Source organism: Numida meleagris, chromosome 17, assembly GCF_002078875.1.
Source record: "Numida meleagris isolate 19003 breed g44 Domestic line chromosome 17, NumMel1.0, whole genome shotgun sequence".
NCBI classification, from domain to species: Eukaryota; Metazoa; Chordata; class Aves; order Galliformes; family Numididae; genus Numida; species Numida meleagris.
The window spans coordinates 7,270,892-7,287,638 of NC_034425.1; the positions used below are offsets into that span (position 1 = coordinate 7,270,892).

The 16,747-nt window shown below is 45.9% G+C and overlaps 1 protein-coding gene across 2 annotated transcripts in view; it reads left to right on the forward strand.

Annotated features, from left to right (window-relative positions):
• PRKCA (protein kinase C alpha) overlaps positions 1-8,285 on the forward strand; it is a 121,518-nt gene extending 113,233 nt beyond the window's left edge. The window contains exons 17-18 of one of the 2 annotated variants that reach the window (XM_021414667.1): positions 1,688-1,828; positions 5,669-8,285. In XM_021414667.1, the coding sequence (XP_021270342.1) occupies positions 1,688-1,828; positions 5,669-5,833 (306 nt within the window). In that variant the 3' untranslated portion in view covers positions 5,834-8,285. The remainder of the gene's footprint in view (positions 1-1,687; positions 1,829-5,668) is intronic. The other variant, XM_021414668.1, reaches the window with a different exon arrangement.

The following is a 16,747-nucleotide window of genomic DNA, read 5'->3' on the forward strand; positions in this document are numbered from 1 at the left end:
GTCTTGACCCATGTGTAACCTGCGTGGGCAAAAATGTATCTTAGATTCCAAGTTAATCTAATTTTTTCAAGGAAAATAATAGATTTGATTTGAAGGGATTAGCTCAGAAAAACAGAGTTCAGTTGACATTCTCTTGACTCCATGTGATCCCCCAGAGTACCGTCATTCTGCAGCTTTTCCGAACCATCCTCCATAAAGCCTTACTTTCATGTCTTACATCACTTTGATTCATGTCAGTTGATTTGGTAATGCCTTTTTTCCTTTCCTTTGCAAGCATGTAAGAAGTATTGACATAACTTGGATATTAATCCTGTAAGGAAAAGTCAAGAATAAGAAAAGCTGTTTAGAACAAGAAAGGAAAAGGAAGGACCACTCTAATTTTAGAACTTATCCCAGTGCAGACATGCTGCTTCTGGCTAACAAAAACTAAATGATGTATTTTTGTAAAGTACGTGCATATTGATGCCTTGTTGTGAAAATTATATGTTCACCCAACACAATTTGAATATGAGCTAATTACCTTGTTCTCAGCTCTCCTGTTTGCTGCCATTGCACTAGCTGCTTATGCAAAGGGTGTTCAGAAAGTTAGAAGGACCACACAGCCATGCACAGCTGTGCTGCCCACTGTGACGTGAAAGGGAATTGTCTGCTTGACAGCTTTTAACGGGTTCTGAGTGTGTTGGGTTTGGTGGTCATAGTAATTTGGAACAGAATTACAACTGCTAGAGTCTCTGTTTTCTTGTATCGCCTACTGTTAAAGCAAGGGGTTTCAAAAAGCTTTAAAAAAGAGTCAAAGTTGCTCTTAAGCATGAAGAATGATATGATCATCCCAGCCCCAAGCTTCATTGGCTTCCTGAAGTCTGCTTCACATCTCTGCTATTTTAGGTTCAGAATTGGAATATGATCAAGTGAACATTTGGAGGGAGACTAAAGTGGTACAGCTGAGGTTTTAAAAAGATGTGTTGTGGTATTGCTGCTAGCAGTGTATCAATCACATCTAATCGTAGAAGAGCTTTAAAAAGTCCCCGCAATACTGGGACTGAGAGCTGAAGGCCGCATTGCTCGATGCCTAATTGACAAACAAGATTTTTTATGAGCTTGTTAATTAGGAAGCACATTAGTGTTTCCAAGCATGCAATGCTGGTGCTGTTTTTTTTTTTTTTTTTCTCAAGTCTTCTTGATCTATACAACTGGGTGTAGTGTCGGCCAAGATGTCATTAAGGATGCACAGGAGGAAGCGCGGATGAGATCTGTCAGCTGGGTGCCAAGGAGCTGCAGGCTCCATAATGAGACATCTTCAGCAGGCCCAAAGGAATGAAAGGAGGGCTGTGCTTCCTACAGCACCAGCAAACTGGGATTTATTATGTTTAATTGATTGCTGAGGTAGGGCAGATGCTGTTCTGGAGATTTATAAGACTGAACCAAAAGACCAAAGGTGGAATTGGGAGTGAACGGTGCGGTGAGGCAATGGCTTAGCTGGTGGGGCCTGCCCGCACGGCCCTTCGTTTGGCCACGGGCTGCTGTCTCCTGTGACCAAACAGAACTTATTTTCAAAAAATGAATTTCAGCTTTCCACAATGATTTTATTAGCAACTTCCATCTTCAGGAACATTGCAGTCTGGGGAAGTCTGCCTCACTTCCAATTGTAGCGCTCAATGTAATCATTTGGTGTTTTCTTGCTTGGCAGCTGATGACTAAACATCCCGCAAAGCGCCTTGGCTGCGGCCTTGAAGGTGAAAGAGACATCAGGGAACATGCTTTCTTCAGGAGAATTGACTGGGAGAAACTGGAAAACAGAGAGATCCAGCCACCTTTCAAGCCCAAAGTGGTGAGTGGGGTGCTGGCCGCGTCCGCCCTGCACGTGTCTGCTCTCCTGGGCTGGGATTCATGCTGCCTGATCGTGCTATGCATCTGGGACACTCGTGAAATAGGAGTGCAAGAACTGTTTGTATAATATAATTCAAAGAACTGCATTGGCTGAAAAAAAAAATTCTTTCAGCACGTGCTGTGCTTTACTGATAGGCAAAGAAAATTATTTGCACACCAGAATGCAATTCCTTCAGGAACGGCTGTAAATTGTTATGTCCTACCACTGAATCTTTACTCTCTAACACTGTATTCACTTCCAGTGAGATGCATAGCAGTCTGTAGCACAGCAGGTATAGGACCGTTGGTCTGTGCTCTGATTTATTTGTCATTGCAGATGTGTTAGCGAGCCACCACAAATTAATGAACAAAGGCAGAATACATTCCTCTCTTACTGCATACAAATGCCTTTTTCACCTCACCAGGAGGGGAGTTGCATGCCGAGAAGTGGTTTGTGCTAGGGTAAATCACCCTTTCCAAATGATGTGGATTTTGCATGCAAGGACAAGTATAAATTAGCAAAAAACCATGCATAGCACTGCTGATGCTGAACAACCATTCCCAGAACTGTCGGCTGGAGGGAGAGCTGCACTTCTTTACAAACATTTTATGTTAGATTTTCATTATATGCTTTTTGAGTCAAAATTAAAGCTGACCATAAAGGAAATCTACCTTCACAACTGTAAGCGTTATTAGCTTGGGAATGAGCTCTTAGACTCTTCCAAAAGTTTAAAGGAAAATCTGCATGAAGATACTAAATCCTGAAATATGGTCTGGTTCCATCAGAGCACACTTCGTGGTGGATCCTGGCTCCTGTTCAGAGCAGCTGTTATCATTCTCTGTGGTTATCATGACCCGTTTTGTTTATACAGGCAGCTATTGAAAGACACCAAGGAGATTCAGGCAGGCATTCACATGGAGCATCATTTTCCCAGAAAAAATCATTTAAAATCTGATATTTACATACCCTATGTATAACTTGTTTATTGTGATTGCTGATTCTATTTGTATTGATTCTAGAAAGCAAAAAACACACAAACTTTAATTTGTTTTAAGATGTGGACATATTTATTGGCTTTGTTTTGTTTTGTGTTCAGAAAACCTTCTCCAGGAAGCACTTTGCTGCAGGAGCAATCCTGCTGCTTTTGCAGACAGGCACAGTTCTCACTCCAACACAGAGCTGCAGATTTTGGGTCAGCAGTTGGTTGGTTTAAATAACGTGTTCCTTTTTAGACTGACAATTCTCAGCCCTTAGGCGTAAGGTCATTGCTTGGCAAGAAAGACATTTTCTCATATTTGTGAGAGTTCTGGTAGTCCCTTATTCTCAGTCAGGTACTTTGATTTCAAGACACAGCTGGTTTGAATTCCATTTATTGAGGAAAAAAGGAATTTTGTAGAGGCATCACACATCTCCTTAAAACATCTATAAAGCAAAAAAAAAAGAAAGTATTCCCTGTGAAAACATCCCTGCTCTGAATTGGCTGCACTGCCTTTAAAAAAAAAAAATTACTGTTAATTTGGAGGGGCCTCCATTTTCATTCAAATGATGCAGTTTTCCCCTTGTCAAAGTTCAGCTCTTGCCCACTCTCTGAACCAAAAGGTATTGGCCAAGATATTCGGTGAGAAAAGCAATCTACCATTAGCCTTTAACCTGTTCAGCTGTCCCTCTGCTTTTTCTCTTCCAAGGTTGAACAAATGCCCATTTGTCAGCTCTCTGGTCCAGCACCTCAGCATGCCTTTCTCTTCTGAAATATAAAACAACTTGTGCCTGGGGCAGCAGAAGTTCTCTGTAGCTCAGACTGGCTGGCGTGTCCAAGACCGTGTGCCAGGTGTTTTGTAAGCAATTAGGAAACTAACTGAGCTGTTTTCAAGATAGGTTATGAGCCACACATCTCGCCCTTGAATTCCCTTAATGGCTCCCTTCAGTTTGTTCCTCCTATAAATGTGCAGCTATATTCACGTTGAGTTAGTTCAGAAAAATCAATGTTTAATATTGGCCTATTGTACAAGTCATCTTCTGTCCTTTCAAAGTTACCCTCTAAGTCAGAAGATGATAGTGTAATGCATTGTTATCCTCCAAATCCCAATGTAGATATATTCAGTAACAGAAATAAATGACAGTGCAGCTCTGTTTCAGGGTAGAGAAGAGAGAGTCAGGGACAACGAGAAGAAGTGTTCACTGCATGTATCACACATCCACTCTTTGTTTGAGGAGCTCCTATAATAGCTGGATTTGAAATAAACAGATTTAGGAGTTGCCTTTGGACCTCTGTGCAGATGAGCAGTCTTTCTTGCAACCAAACTAGTTTTGTTCTGCTTCCAGCTTCGCCCCTTTCCACTTGCTGCTAATCTTACTCTCCTGCCTTCCAGCTATTTCTGCACCACTCCAAACTCCCCTTTTTGCCAACTTGACTTCTTTTGTTTTCTGTTCTGAATGAAGAGCGCTCAGTGCAGAGCTATATATAACCACGCGTCTTGGTTGGGCTTTACAAGTCTCTTAGTCAAAAAAAGAAAGAAACCTGTGATAGCACATTTTGCAACATGGGCCTGTTCCCAGGGTGCACTCCCTGCCCCAGTTTCATTCCTGGGCAGGCAGCAATTTGCTGCTAGTTTGGTGTGTTAGCTCCTGGAGACATTTGGAAAGAAGAGTATCTTCCATTTCATTTTATGGAGCTGATTGTCATTAATGCTTCTGGAGGCTAAACCAGGGTGAAATTTGGAAGGCAAGGATTAAATACCTGCTGTTCCTGTACGCCTCTGCAGCATGTGTCCAGCACTGAGGCATATGGCATTACATGGAGTGTCTCATGATGGGGAGCACTGGTGAGGGCAGTTAGGTCCCAGTTCCTACCTTTTAATCCTCTGTGCGGTGTTCTTCATGTGCTGTAAGCAGTTCCTTTCCTTTTCAGTGCTTGCTCTTGTCTGAACAGAGCCTGGTTTGTCTTCGTGTCTCCACTCCACACTTTGAGGGCTCTCTGGTTGTGCTTGAGGTTCCCACATTGTTCCCTGTGAGGCTGCCCAGGATTTCAGTACTCTGCAGGGCCTCATTTCATTTCTGCTTCACTGAGTGGGACTGCAGTGTGATTTGGAATAAGTACCTTCTGGAACCAAGCACGTTCCTGATCTAATAATAGACAGCTGCGTTTTAACGTGGTGTAATTTCAGTAATAATGATTATACCCAAACACACTCACGTGCATGCAAATATATCTATATGTGTATGTAAATCTGTTCATTATTTCCCAAGTGCTACATCCGCATTTCCTTTAGTAAAACCTGTCTCTTTGCTCTTCTTTGATAATGTTGCACCTGTCAAAGTCTGTGGATTCACAGGAGCTTGTGTGCTGAACAAGGAGGAATCAAAGCGTGTGAAATGAATTTCGTTAAGCTTTCTGCAGATTGTGAAGGAAACAAAGGCTAACACAAAAATTTAATTTTGCATTGTGGAGGTTTTAAGGAGAAGGAAATGACTTGAGAGATAAAGTATCTCTTCCCAATGCATGTCCATAAAAACACGATTTTTTTCCTTTTTTATCCCACGAGTTCTCTATATTTAAGCCTCTTTAACTTGCCATCTCACGGTGCTGAATGGAAACTTTTCTGACTCTACTTTTCACCACAACTCATCAATTAAAACCTCTCTATTTGCTTGGGATTGTTTTTGTTAAATTAGCTGCAAAGAAAATTTTATCTTAATTACCTGTAAGACTTGCATTCGTCCTGAGAAATCTGCAGACAGCCGCAACTGCCGAGGTATTGCTGATTGTTTCAGTCCTTTTCTCTCTTTTTTGTTTTCTTGCAGTGCGGCAAAGGTGCTGAAAACTTCGATAAATTCTTCACGCGAGGACAGCCGGTGTTAACCCCGCCGGACCAGCTGGTCATTGCTAACATAGATCAATCCGATTTTGAAGGGTTCTCTTATGTCAACCCCCAATTTGTACATCCCCTCCTAGAAAATGTAGCATGAAACAGCAGACCAGGAACAAATCCTGCAGTGGGGAACGGTTCTTAACCCTAAAATTTTTAGGTTTTTGCCTTGATTCCATTTGGGCCTGAAAATTGTAGGGTTAGAAAGTGTAAGATGGGGAAAAGGCCACTCATTGAGGATTTTGGCTTTGCAACCAAAATGTCTTAATGGGAGATAAATTAATGTACGGTGCCCAATTCTCCTTCTAGAAGTCGCCACTGACTCGTCTAAAGTTTCCCTTTTGGTACGTTCTATAGTTTTGTAGCTCCCCACTGTCCTTCTGCTCCATTTTTCACTCCGCTGCTGTTACAAATCCTCTAAGACCCGATCTGAGAAGCACCTCCAGTTCTCAGTCCTTCCAGGGGACCAGTGCTCCCCAGTCCTATGGGCGCAATGGGGAGAGCAGCGCACGGGACTGGAGCGCGCCGGGGAGGAGAGGCATTGCAGAACGTGGTGGAAAGCAGTTGTTACCAAAACCTGACAAATAAATATGAGTTGGGAGTGGGTGGGCGGGGGGGATGAAATCCCATTAGAGCCCGAGGCTTTGTGAACCAATCCTGTAAGCAACTCCACATTTAAACACGCTCCGGCAGTGGCCAGATCTCTAGATCTTTGCTGAGTAGCATGTGATAAACTCAAGGGTGAAATTTTGTCTTTAATAATAATAATAGTAATAATTTTAATAATATTTTTGTGAATTTTAATCTCCGTGAGATTATTCTGTGATCCAGGGTGCCATTGTTTGTTCAGTTAATTTCATTTACACCACTCCTCAAGTCCACTGTTGACTGGTTCTACTAATACCAACATTTTACTATGACATTTGTTAACCTGGAATGTAAAACAGAACTGTAATCCCTTACATTTTATTTACATGTGTTCGTTTGTAGTCTGCAGTATAGGGCAGTAAATCAAAGGAAGTATTGTGTATGCTAAATTAACAAAAAACGCAGTCCCAGGTGACTTCCTGATTTGTCCAGAACAACTCATGAAAATGAATTGAGATTTAGTCCTACAATAATCAATTTTAACTCAGAAAACTTGGGGCTGTACAATAATCAAGCTTGAAAGGAACACCTAAAACTTGTTTTATTGACAGAATGGAATTTAATACATTTTACATATGCTTCATGCAATGAATTTTGCATGTTTAGTAATAACTCTTAATAATAAGGGTTAATAATAAGCAGATCTATATTGACATAATCATATCAAGCATACAGAGTATTATAAAAGTTTTATAAAACAAATTGTGCTTTATTTGTGAAAGTACTTGTTCTGAACGACATCGTTTAGATTTAGCTAAATGTTTCCTTGCTATTGTTTTGGGTTGTTTTTTTCTAGTTTTTGGATATTGTTAATGACGTAGGGTATCATCTGTTTTTTTTAAACGTAGATCTACTTTTAAACAATAATTGCTACCTGCAGGTTTTATACACGTTTCAATTAGGCTTTCATTTCATGTCTGCTGATTACTTACAGGGAAGGAAATAGATTTTATTTGCAATGATGAACACTGTAATTAATGCAATCTTCTCCTCTCCTATCTCAGTTAGATACAGATTTTGATATTTCCTCTTAACAACTTACCAGAAGATCTTAATTCAAATATCAGTAAATATTTTTGTGCTTACTTTGGTTTTGTTACAGCATGTAAAATAGTAGGCAGTGCGTTTTCCATTTTTTTCCCTTCTGCCTTGTTAACGGTAGCAGCCATAGGCACTTTGTGTCTGTCGGATGTGCATGACGATGCCAGAAGCATGATGTCTCTGTTGCTGCATGCAGACTGATTACAGTTTTTCCAGCATGTAAACATATTCAAAAAGTCAGATATTTGCCATAAAAGACTTACATTTATACTAGAATATGTAACCGGAGGGGAGGGGTGGGAGGGGGGGAAGAATCTACTTTCTAATCGTCTTTTATTACAACAAAACATTGAGCCTGTGCCAAAGATTCTGCTAGAAGGATCCAGTCCTCCAGACTCGTAGCCGAGTGGATGGTGACGATGTGCGGGAGCGACCCCGTGGCACATGGGACGATTTCTGAGCGAAATGCATTTGGCTGTGAACAGAAGCAGTGGTGTTGGTGCTCCTGCACCTTCCGAAGCCATCCTTTGGCGCCTGGGATTTGCAGCACTCCAGATGTGTGACCAGCCATGCGGTCGCAGCCCTAAGGTTGGAACACCCCCAGGGAGGGCTCGGCCTTTGGTGGATGGACCCTGTGCCGAAAGCTGCTGACACGTGGCATCCCCCAACGAACAGCTCCCCAGATTGTTGCCTAAATAAACAGAACTCAAACATTTTAATATATTTTAGGAGTAAAATTTTTCAACTATCCAGTGTCAAATACGTTATCAGCCAAGTCTGGGCATTCGTTTTCTTCTTCGTGTATTATATACCCAACGCTGATGGTATGTTGTTCACCATAAAGCATGTGGACTAGTGCAGCATTCACGACTATTTCTGTCTTTCTGATTATTACTAGCCTGCCATAGTTTGGGAAGATCTGGGTGTCATGCTGTAGAAGATAATAGATTGAGCAGATTGCGGAGGTCGGATTTTGAGGAAATAAGGGAGTTCTCAAGTGTGTAAATCTGCTAGGAGCAGGCAGAAGGTGTGTTTTAGGCATGTGAAAGGGGGGCTTCTGAAAAGAGGACTGGATGTCCTTTAAAGGTCCCTTCCAACTCAAATGATTCTGTGACTCTATGAAAAGGAAACTACAGGGAGATAGAGCAGAGCACGGGTTTGTGGAGCAAGAGAAGCAGCACGTGGTGCAGCTCCCCATGCCAGAAGGAGGCAGGAGAGAAAATCAAGAGATGTTCCTGAGTGATCTGTTGTTTTTCCCAAGCAGTGACATGGTGCTCTCACTGGCGGTAAAGAGCTGGTCCAAGCTCCAAGTGGAGCAGCTCGTTTTGTGGCTATTCCTCATAAAACATTAAATATCCAACGAGTACTTTCCCATGTTTTTTAATGCAGGTGTTATTTATGAAATGTTTCTCACAAGATGTGGCTTCCTAGAGAGCATTTATCAGCTGAGGCATTAGGACTGCCTTTCTTTCCCTTGTACTCAATAGCAAAAGCACTGCACTCTTTCCCTTCTAACGGATTGAGGCCATTCCCGTGAAGGATGTGGGTAGGATCTTTAGGCTGTGTGATAATTCCTGGCTATTTGTGGGACTTTAGTAAGTGAGACTTTACATGAATATTTCATTATCTGGACTAAATCCTGGGGAATCCCTGCAGGTCCCAGGCCAGCCTCCAGCCTCAGCATTCTTAGCAGGGATTGCACAAACGTGGGAAGCAAAGTGCAATCCTGGAATAAACTACTCGGCCTTAACCCAGTCTGGAGGAGAAATTGCATGATCCTTCATTCTTTCCAGAAATACAATTGGGTTTCCTTTGACAAACTGGAGTTCTTCTGGAAATGAACTGTGAATTCATGCTGTCAGCCTTTGAAATCCGTCCTGTCTTTAGGGATGAAGATAGTGCTGGGCTCTTGTAAAATGAACAACGAGTGAGAGGAGCTTGTGTCCTAGCAGGAACGTTGTCATGTTCAAGGCCAGGACTGACCAGTACGACTTGCATGATTTCTTTTCTCATTCAACCAATGCATCTGGATGCAATCCCAGTTTAATGGTCTAGATGAATCACGTGGTTAGCAAAGGGGGAAGTCCTCCTTGTTAAATAAAACACCTAATTGGAAATAAGAATAATCATTCAATAATAAAACATTGATATGAGTAGAAAGCGTATGTGCAGTACTGAGTTTACAGTGGGCTTTCTGACCTGCCACAAGAAGTCTGGAAACATTTAATGTGACTTTGAGTTCTTGTTGACTTTGAGTTCTTGTCATCATTAGCATTACTGTGCATGTAGGCTCTGTCTCTCTGCAGCTACAGGGTGTGTGTGTGCTGTGTGTTAGGCAGGCACTGAGCTGCAAAGTAGTACCAGAGCAGCTGAGCTACAGCACCTTGTTCCCTGGCTCCACACACTAAGATGTAGTAGTTGAGTGGAAGAGTTGAATAGGTGTTAAATCCAAAGTAGTTGAGTGGAAGAGTTGAATAAGAGTTGAATCCAAAGTAGTTGAGTGGAAGAGTTAAATAAGAATTGACTCCATAAACATGACTTCATATCAACCAGTGACTGTGCCAGCAGCAATTGGTGATCAGCAGTCTTACCACGAGTAACAATAGTGCACTAAAGCCCTTCTGCTCCTCAGAGAACCACGACAGAGAGGCTGAGCCCCCGGGCTTCCGCTGTCCCTGCCTCAGTTACCTCATCTGTCAAACAGGGGTAATAACACTGACTTCCCTGCAGGGGTGTGAGGACTTCTCAGTTCATGTTTCTAATACACTTCTAACCTGGAAAGAGTTGTGTAAGTATTATTATAATTTTTACTGTTGTATCAGCGTATTCGACCCACGTGGTACCGCTGGTTATACCTTGGGGTGTTTCTACTTTTTTATATAACTTCAGCAATTCTGCTGAAACCATCTGAAGAAGAATACAAACGGATGTGATGTGTTTCTTACTGATTCCAGAGTGCAGCCTTTGCTGAGGGGGGTCAGGGAGAAGGTGCACACTGGCTGGGTGGGTGCAGCTCCCTCCTTTCCAGACACTGAGATTTCTATGTGCAATGTGATAATTCCATGTCAGTGGAAGTCTTAGCAGAACTGACCATTGTAGGGTATGATTCCCTGTGGGTAAATACCGTCAGCACAGCTCTTTTCTAGTAATGTTTATACCGACTCCTGCTGAAGGAGGAGTGATATTTGTTACACAGCTGCTCCATCTGGGACAGTTTTATTCCAATGAGATTTTAGTGTGTTCCTGTGTCGTATATCCTCATGCTTTTCTGTTGCTTGCGCATGATACCACAGTCCAAATTTGAAAGCAAGAAGTGTAGGTGTCAGGAAGATCCTAACAGAGAGGAAAATTAGGTGTCTGAGCTTTCTAAACCTTATCCCATGAACTATTGGAAGAAGTACAGCTGTATTTATTTTCCTCTCAGTCACTGGGAAGCAAAGCTGCTGGTGGCAGTGACGCAGTGGCTTGGTCCTTCCAGGGCCTGGACTGCTGCTGTCTTGGAGCAAGGCACCAGGGGAAGCCCACAGTGCCCGGATCCCAGCCATGCTCCACAGCTTCGCTGAATCCCAGCCTGCTCCCAGCCCCAGCAGCACTGCCCAAGGCCCCATCACAGCCCCAGCCCGCACACATGGCTGCCTTGCTGACCTGGGGCAGGATGTTCTTGCAGCGATGACACAAAGCTGATCTGTGCTTGTTGCCCACAGAGCCTTTCATTAGCTCTCTCATGCACCATTAGAATGAATGTAAGAAAAATAATTTCAACAAACTGAAGCGTGCCATCTCCTTTAAACACATTTGGGGCGATCCCAATACGTTTTTGATTTTGCACGACGATACAGAATACACCGGAAACGTCTGAAATGATTGCATGTTGTTTCAGTGCTATCCTTCATTTAAACAAGGAGTCACGCTACCTTGAGCTCATTCATGATTTTGGATGTTATTTTAATACCCGTGTTTTTATTTATCAAGAGGAGAACATTATTTATTTTCTCATCATTTTTGTCTGCAAGATGCTACCAGAAAATAACTGGGAGATGCCGTTGATTTTTTCTAAAAATCAGAAAAATTACATTGGGAGTGCAATGGGCAAGACTGGTGTATAAATAACAGCATCTTTTTTTTTTTTTTCCTTATCCTCAAGGTCTTCAATCTTTGCTTGCATGAAACGCTTTTGTTAAATATGAATTGTAGTTTCAAAGCAAGTGTGTACGAATAAAAATACTGAGCGTTACGTTTGCTCTGCTTTGATGAGATTTCATTTCCAATGCTCTCCGCAGATGCTCCGGTGCGGATGCTCCGTGCTGGGATCCGGAGCAGGATCCTGTGGGACTGAAACCCTCATGCACAGAATGCCAACCTGGGCCCTCATTAAATTCCTGGTAATAAATCAAGAGAACAAGAGGCCTAACTGGGGAGAAAGGGTGGTGTGTTTACAGTCAGCCTGCAAATCTGGTACGAGCATACGAGCACTGCTGTTCTGACAAGGGGAGGTAGGGGTGGAATAGCAGCTCCTGGGTTTCCTGCACAGCTCCCACCCCAGCCCGGGTCCTCCCCTGTGCCTGATTGCCACACGATGTCATTTTCAAAATTTGAAAGCAATGTACAAACGCTGCGACAACGTGACAAACAAATTCTTTCTCGTGCTAAGTCAATAACGGAGTCAGTTTAATTTGCAGAAAAATCTGGCTGAGTTTGCTGAAAGGAATGCATGAAATCCATTTATTTTATTTTATTTTTTGGTAGAAACAGCATTTCCAGCCTGCCACCCACTGCTCAGCTCCATCTGACACACGCAGCCCGCACCAACCTCTCCTCTTGGCCCCAGTGCTCCCTGCAGCACAGAGCTGGGAGCTGTGGGCACCCTGGGGTCCTATGGCCGTGCCCACATCCATCCCATCCCCTCGGCCACCCCGATGGGGCTGTGGTTGTTTGGCTTCGCCAGCCCAGAAGATTTTGGCAGTGCTGGTACGTGAGTAGGAAATACAACTACCTCCCCGCAAACTGCTAGGGTAGCTAAAATGATGGTTGCATTAATTACTGCAGGGTCATTAGAATCCCACCTGTCTTCGTCAAAGGCATCCTTGCTGCTGGGCTGAAAAAATCCATAGTCAGCCCTGTGGAGACGAACTGAGGAGGGGCTCAGGAGGGATCCAGCCAGATGCTCTCCCCGATGGCGCCGGGTGTTTGTCCCCTTCCCAAAGAGTGGGAAGGACCCGACGAGGAGCAGGGAGAGGTGATCTGCACCCTCAGAGCTGGCCACGTGGGTTTCTTGAGTGCGTTTTTCCCAAAGGAGAGGACAAAACAAAGCAGATCTGATGGGAAATGAATCAGCGCTGCCTCCTTCCCAAGGGGTTTGCTGCATTCGCTGCCCTGGGGATGGTGTCACCGCTCCCCCCATCCCAGCCCCAGCAGCTGTCGTACGACCTGAGGAAAGAGGGGGAAGATCATCCAAAACCAATTTAAAGCGTGATATCTGAGTGAGAAAAAAAAAAATCTTAATGGAAAAGTTGCTGAGAAGTGCTTGATGTCTTATTCGCACCCGACGAGGCTGCAGAAAATCCCTGTTTCTGACGCTCTGCAGAGCCACTGATTCATGTGCTTGGGATGGTTGTAATGGTTTTACACAGTCTGGTGGTGATAGGGCATGGGGAAATGGCTTCAAACCAACAGAGGGAGATCCGGGTCAGGTGTGAGGAGGAAATTCTTCCCTCAGAGGGCGGTGAGGCTGTGGCACTGCCCAGAGCTGGGGCTGCCCATCCTTGGAGTGCCCAAGGCCACGAGGGGCCCTGAGCAGCCTGAGCTGGAGGGCAGCCAGCCCATGGGATGGGGGGATCCAGGTGACCTGTAAGGCCCGACCCACCCCACCGCTGTGTGGTTCTGCAGTGAAAGCTGCCAGTGGTGAGCGCGAGGGCAGGAGCAAGGAAAGAGCTCGGGACAGCGATGAGAGCCTGGCTCAGCTCCCGGTCCTCCTGGGATACCTCATTCAGTGCTCTTGTGCCTGCTTGACCCTAACGTCATTAAAGGATCAGTAACAAATCCCAACGCGCTATAAATCACACGGAATGCTATTACCCTTCATACAAATGCGCTGAGGCTTTAATGAGTGCCCTCTAAACCGTTTCCCACAGCACGACCTCTGCAGGGCCCTTCAGACCCCCACCCAAGGCAACCATGGGGCTGGAGGACGCCCAGCCATGCTGCTGGGCACAGCTCTGAACGGGCACAGCCTCAGCTCTCTTCAGCTCGAATGTGACCCATAGGATTACAGAAGGCATTTTATTTTAAATAAAGAGTGTAACTTCCGCTGGCACGTGCGCCTCTGTTATTCCGTGAGTCAGAGCCCCCTGGGAGGCTGCCTCCCGAAGGCTGTGCATCTTTTTTTTTTTTTTTTTTTTCTTTTAGTATACATATATTTTTAAGCTTTCTCGCAGCGTGTGGGTGCAGAGCTGAAAATAGAGCTGCATCCTGCATGTGCTTCCCCCCCCCCTGTGGCTCCAATGCCGCGGGCTGAGCTCAGGGCTGTGCTGGGGGAGCAGCGCTGATGCCTTGAGTTTGGTGCAGCATGAGCAGCATGAGGGAACCCCCTGCCCCGCCAGGGACCGGGCAGCTGCCGGTGTCCTTTGGTGCTGTGTGTTTTCCTACATCTCACAGGGGACCATCTCAGCAGCCTCCATTTCAAGCATTTCCCTGCCGCTGCTGCCCCCCCAAGGAGCTGGGGCTGCTGCTCATCTTCCTCTCGTCCCAACATATCCCCAGCCTCACCCTGCCTATGGAATGGCACAAAGCAGCACCACCAGCAGCTTCGGCATCGCTGCGCCTGGTCACCATGTCTAGCAGCCCTCTTTCCTTGGGCACAAGCTGGAATTCAGGGCTGGTACGGCCTTTTCCTTCCTGTGCCCAAAGCGCTGCCGACACCAATCTGACATCCCCTGGTTGGTGGCTGCTGCCCATCCCCACGCTGGGTGTCACAGTGTGCACAGGGCAGCTCCTGGGGCTCCCCCCCAGCCCCCTGCAGAGCAGAGCTGAATAATTCAGAAAACTGGAGGGAGTGGAGGGAAGCCGGAGGGTTCCCATCATGCTGTGGCCCATCAGTGTCAGGTAGGATGTTGGGACCATTTGCTGGACGATATTCTGCGTCCTTCGTGGTTACCTCTGCTGGAAAGGAAAGGACTCTCAGAAAGGTTCCCTGAGGACATCACTGCAGCGGTTCAGCACTGGGAGCGAAGAGGAGGTGGGAGCTCTTTCGGACCAATGCTACCAAACCAAGAGTGACCTCGAAGAGCAGCTTTGCACCCCCCCAGGGCTTTTCTCTTCTGGTGTAAGGACAGGTGCAGCAGCAGCTCTCATTTCCTACAGCAGAAGCTGTCCTCATCCAGTGCCTAAGTGAAAGGGTCAGAGCCAGCTGTGTGCAGGGCCCTGGCCACATCATCACCTGCTGTGCCAGATCCCACCTGGCTCCCCCCCGCTCACAGGTTGCTCTGAGCTCTCCTGGAGAGGAGCACAGGAGCAAGGGGAGAATTAAAGCAGGGAAACAGTGGAAAGGGCAAAGAGAATCTGCTCGAGGAATGCTGAGATGGCACCAGAGGGTGTTAAAGTCAAACAAGCAAAATTAAAAAGAAAAAAAGGAAAAGCCAACAAATGAGCAATCTGTTGCTGTAGAATTTGGCTGAGTCTTGCCCCAGATTTTGGATAATGCTGCAAGGATGCGAGGTGCCTGGGCCTGCTGCTGCCGAGGGGGTTTCCTCCTCGTCCTCATTGCTTTTTGCAGTCAGTGTGGACACAGCTGCTCGGGGAGGTGCTGCTGAGCAGGTAGGGGAGCTCTGCTGTGTTGCTTTTGGGTGCCTCTCACACCTGATCCCAGCGGGTACGGCTCACACCGTGAGATGAGCAGCAGTGGAAAATCCATCCGAGTGTTTTAGCCTGAGTACATCTGCATAGAAGCAGAGGGGAAAAAAAAAAAGAGACTGAGGCCCAAAATGTGTATTTCTAATTGATTATATGCATGGCTGCTGGGGGCCTCTTACACTGTACTGGTTAATTATGTCACTGGCTGCTCGCACTGCAGCCTTTTTTGTGTTGTGTTCAAACAACCTTGCCCAGTGCCCAGGCAGCTCACACAGCACTTTGCTTCTCTGGAGAAAAACGGGTTTGGTTTTGCTGGTTGAGAGGTGTTGGCTGTGTTACGTTTTGCCACGTTCTGCCTGGAAAAATCAAAACTTATACACCTGCATCAGCTTTTTATTACTGCCGTAAATCAAAACAGAATTCAACAAGCCGGAGCGTGTGGCTCCATTGATTTCAGCTGAGCTATCCAACCAGCACCTCCTCTGCACCTCATATCTCACTTTATTTTGAATTATTCCATTCGAGCTGACGGTGCTTTGCTAGCTGGGGACGTGTCAGGCAGAGACGTACCACGCTATCGCCCAGCTCTGGGGACTGGGGAAGTACAGCTGGGACAATGCATGTGTGGAAACTGACCCAGTACTTCTTAGAGACTGAATTTATTAGACTTGTAATTAACAAATTGCTTTTGTTATTTCCCTGCTGGGACACCTCAGAGGTACCTTTCTCGGAGCAACCCCAGGTACCATGCCTCATGTCACCGCTGTTATGGCTGGGACTGGCCAGGGGACCTGTGCCCTCAGAGCCCTGCACAGAGGCAGCTCTGTGCCACGTTGCCCTGTTCTGCACTGGAGGTGACAGCCAAGAGCTGCCCTTGCTCAGCAGGAGCCACCTGTGCAGCACGAGCATCAGAGCATCGAGCATCAGAGCATCGTGTCCTTCCCGCTGTGCCCGAGGCAGTGTCCCACTGCTGGGCACCCTGATAGAGCTGTGTCCTCATTCCTGGCTCTGGACTCATTTTCTGTGTGTTTTGGCTGAATCACTCAGCCTGGCCGTGCTTTCCAGGGTCTGCAGCATGTGCCCCTTTGTCCCTCTCTCCTTTAGCCCTGGCTTTCTCCTCCCTGGTCCTAGTCCTGCCAAGCTGGCTTTGTGCCCTCCAATCCTCCCTGTCGGCTGCGTGTCCTCAGACCTGAGCTTGTTTGACTCCGGTGGCTGCAGACAGATTTTCCCTTCCCGGCTCCCAGCGGAGCGGTGTCCCAGGTGGCACAGGCAGGTGGGCAGGGGACGAGGGAAAGGAGGAGAAAGGGAAAATGTAGGGGGGGGAAAGGGGTAAAGAGAGGGAATCAAGGAAAAAGCTGAAAGAGGAAGGAGGGATGGGGAAAGGAGGGATAAAAGAGAGGGAGGGTGTAAGGAAGGAAGGGGGGATGGAGAGAAGAAAGGAGGGATGGAGGAAAGGTGGTTTTAGGGAAGGAAGGAG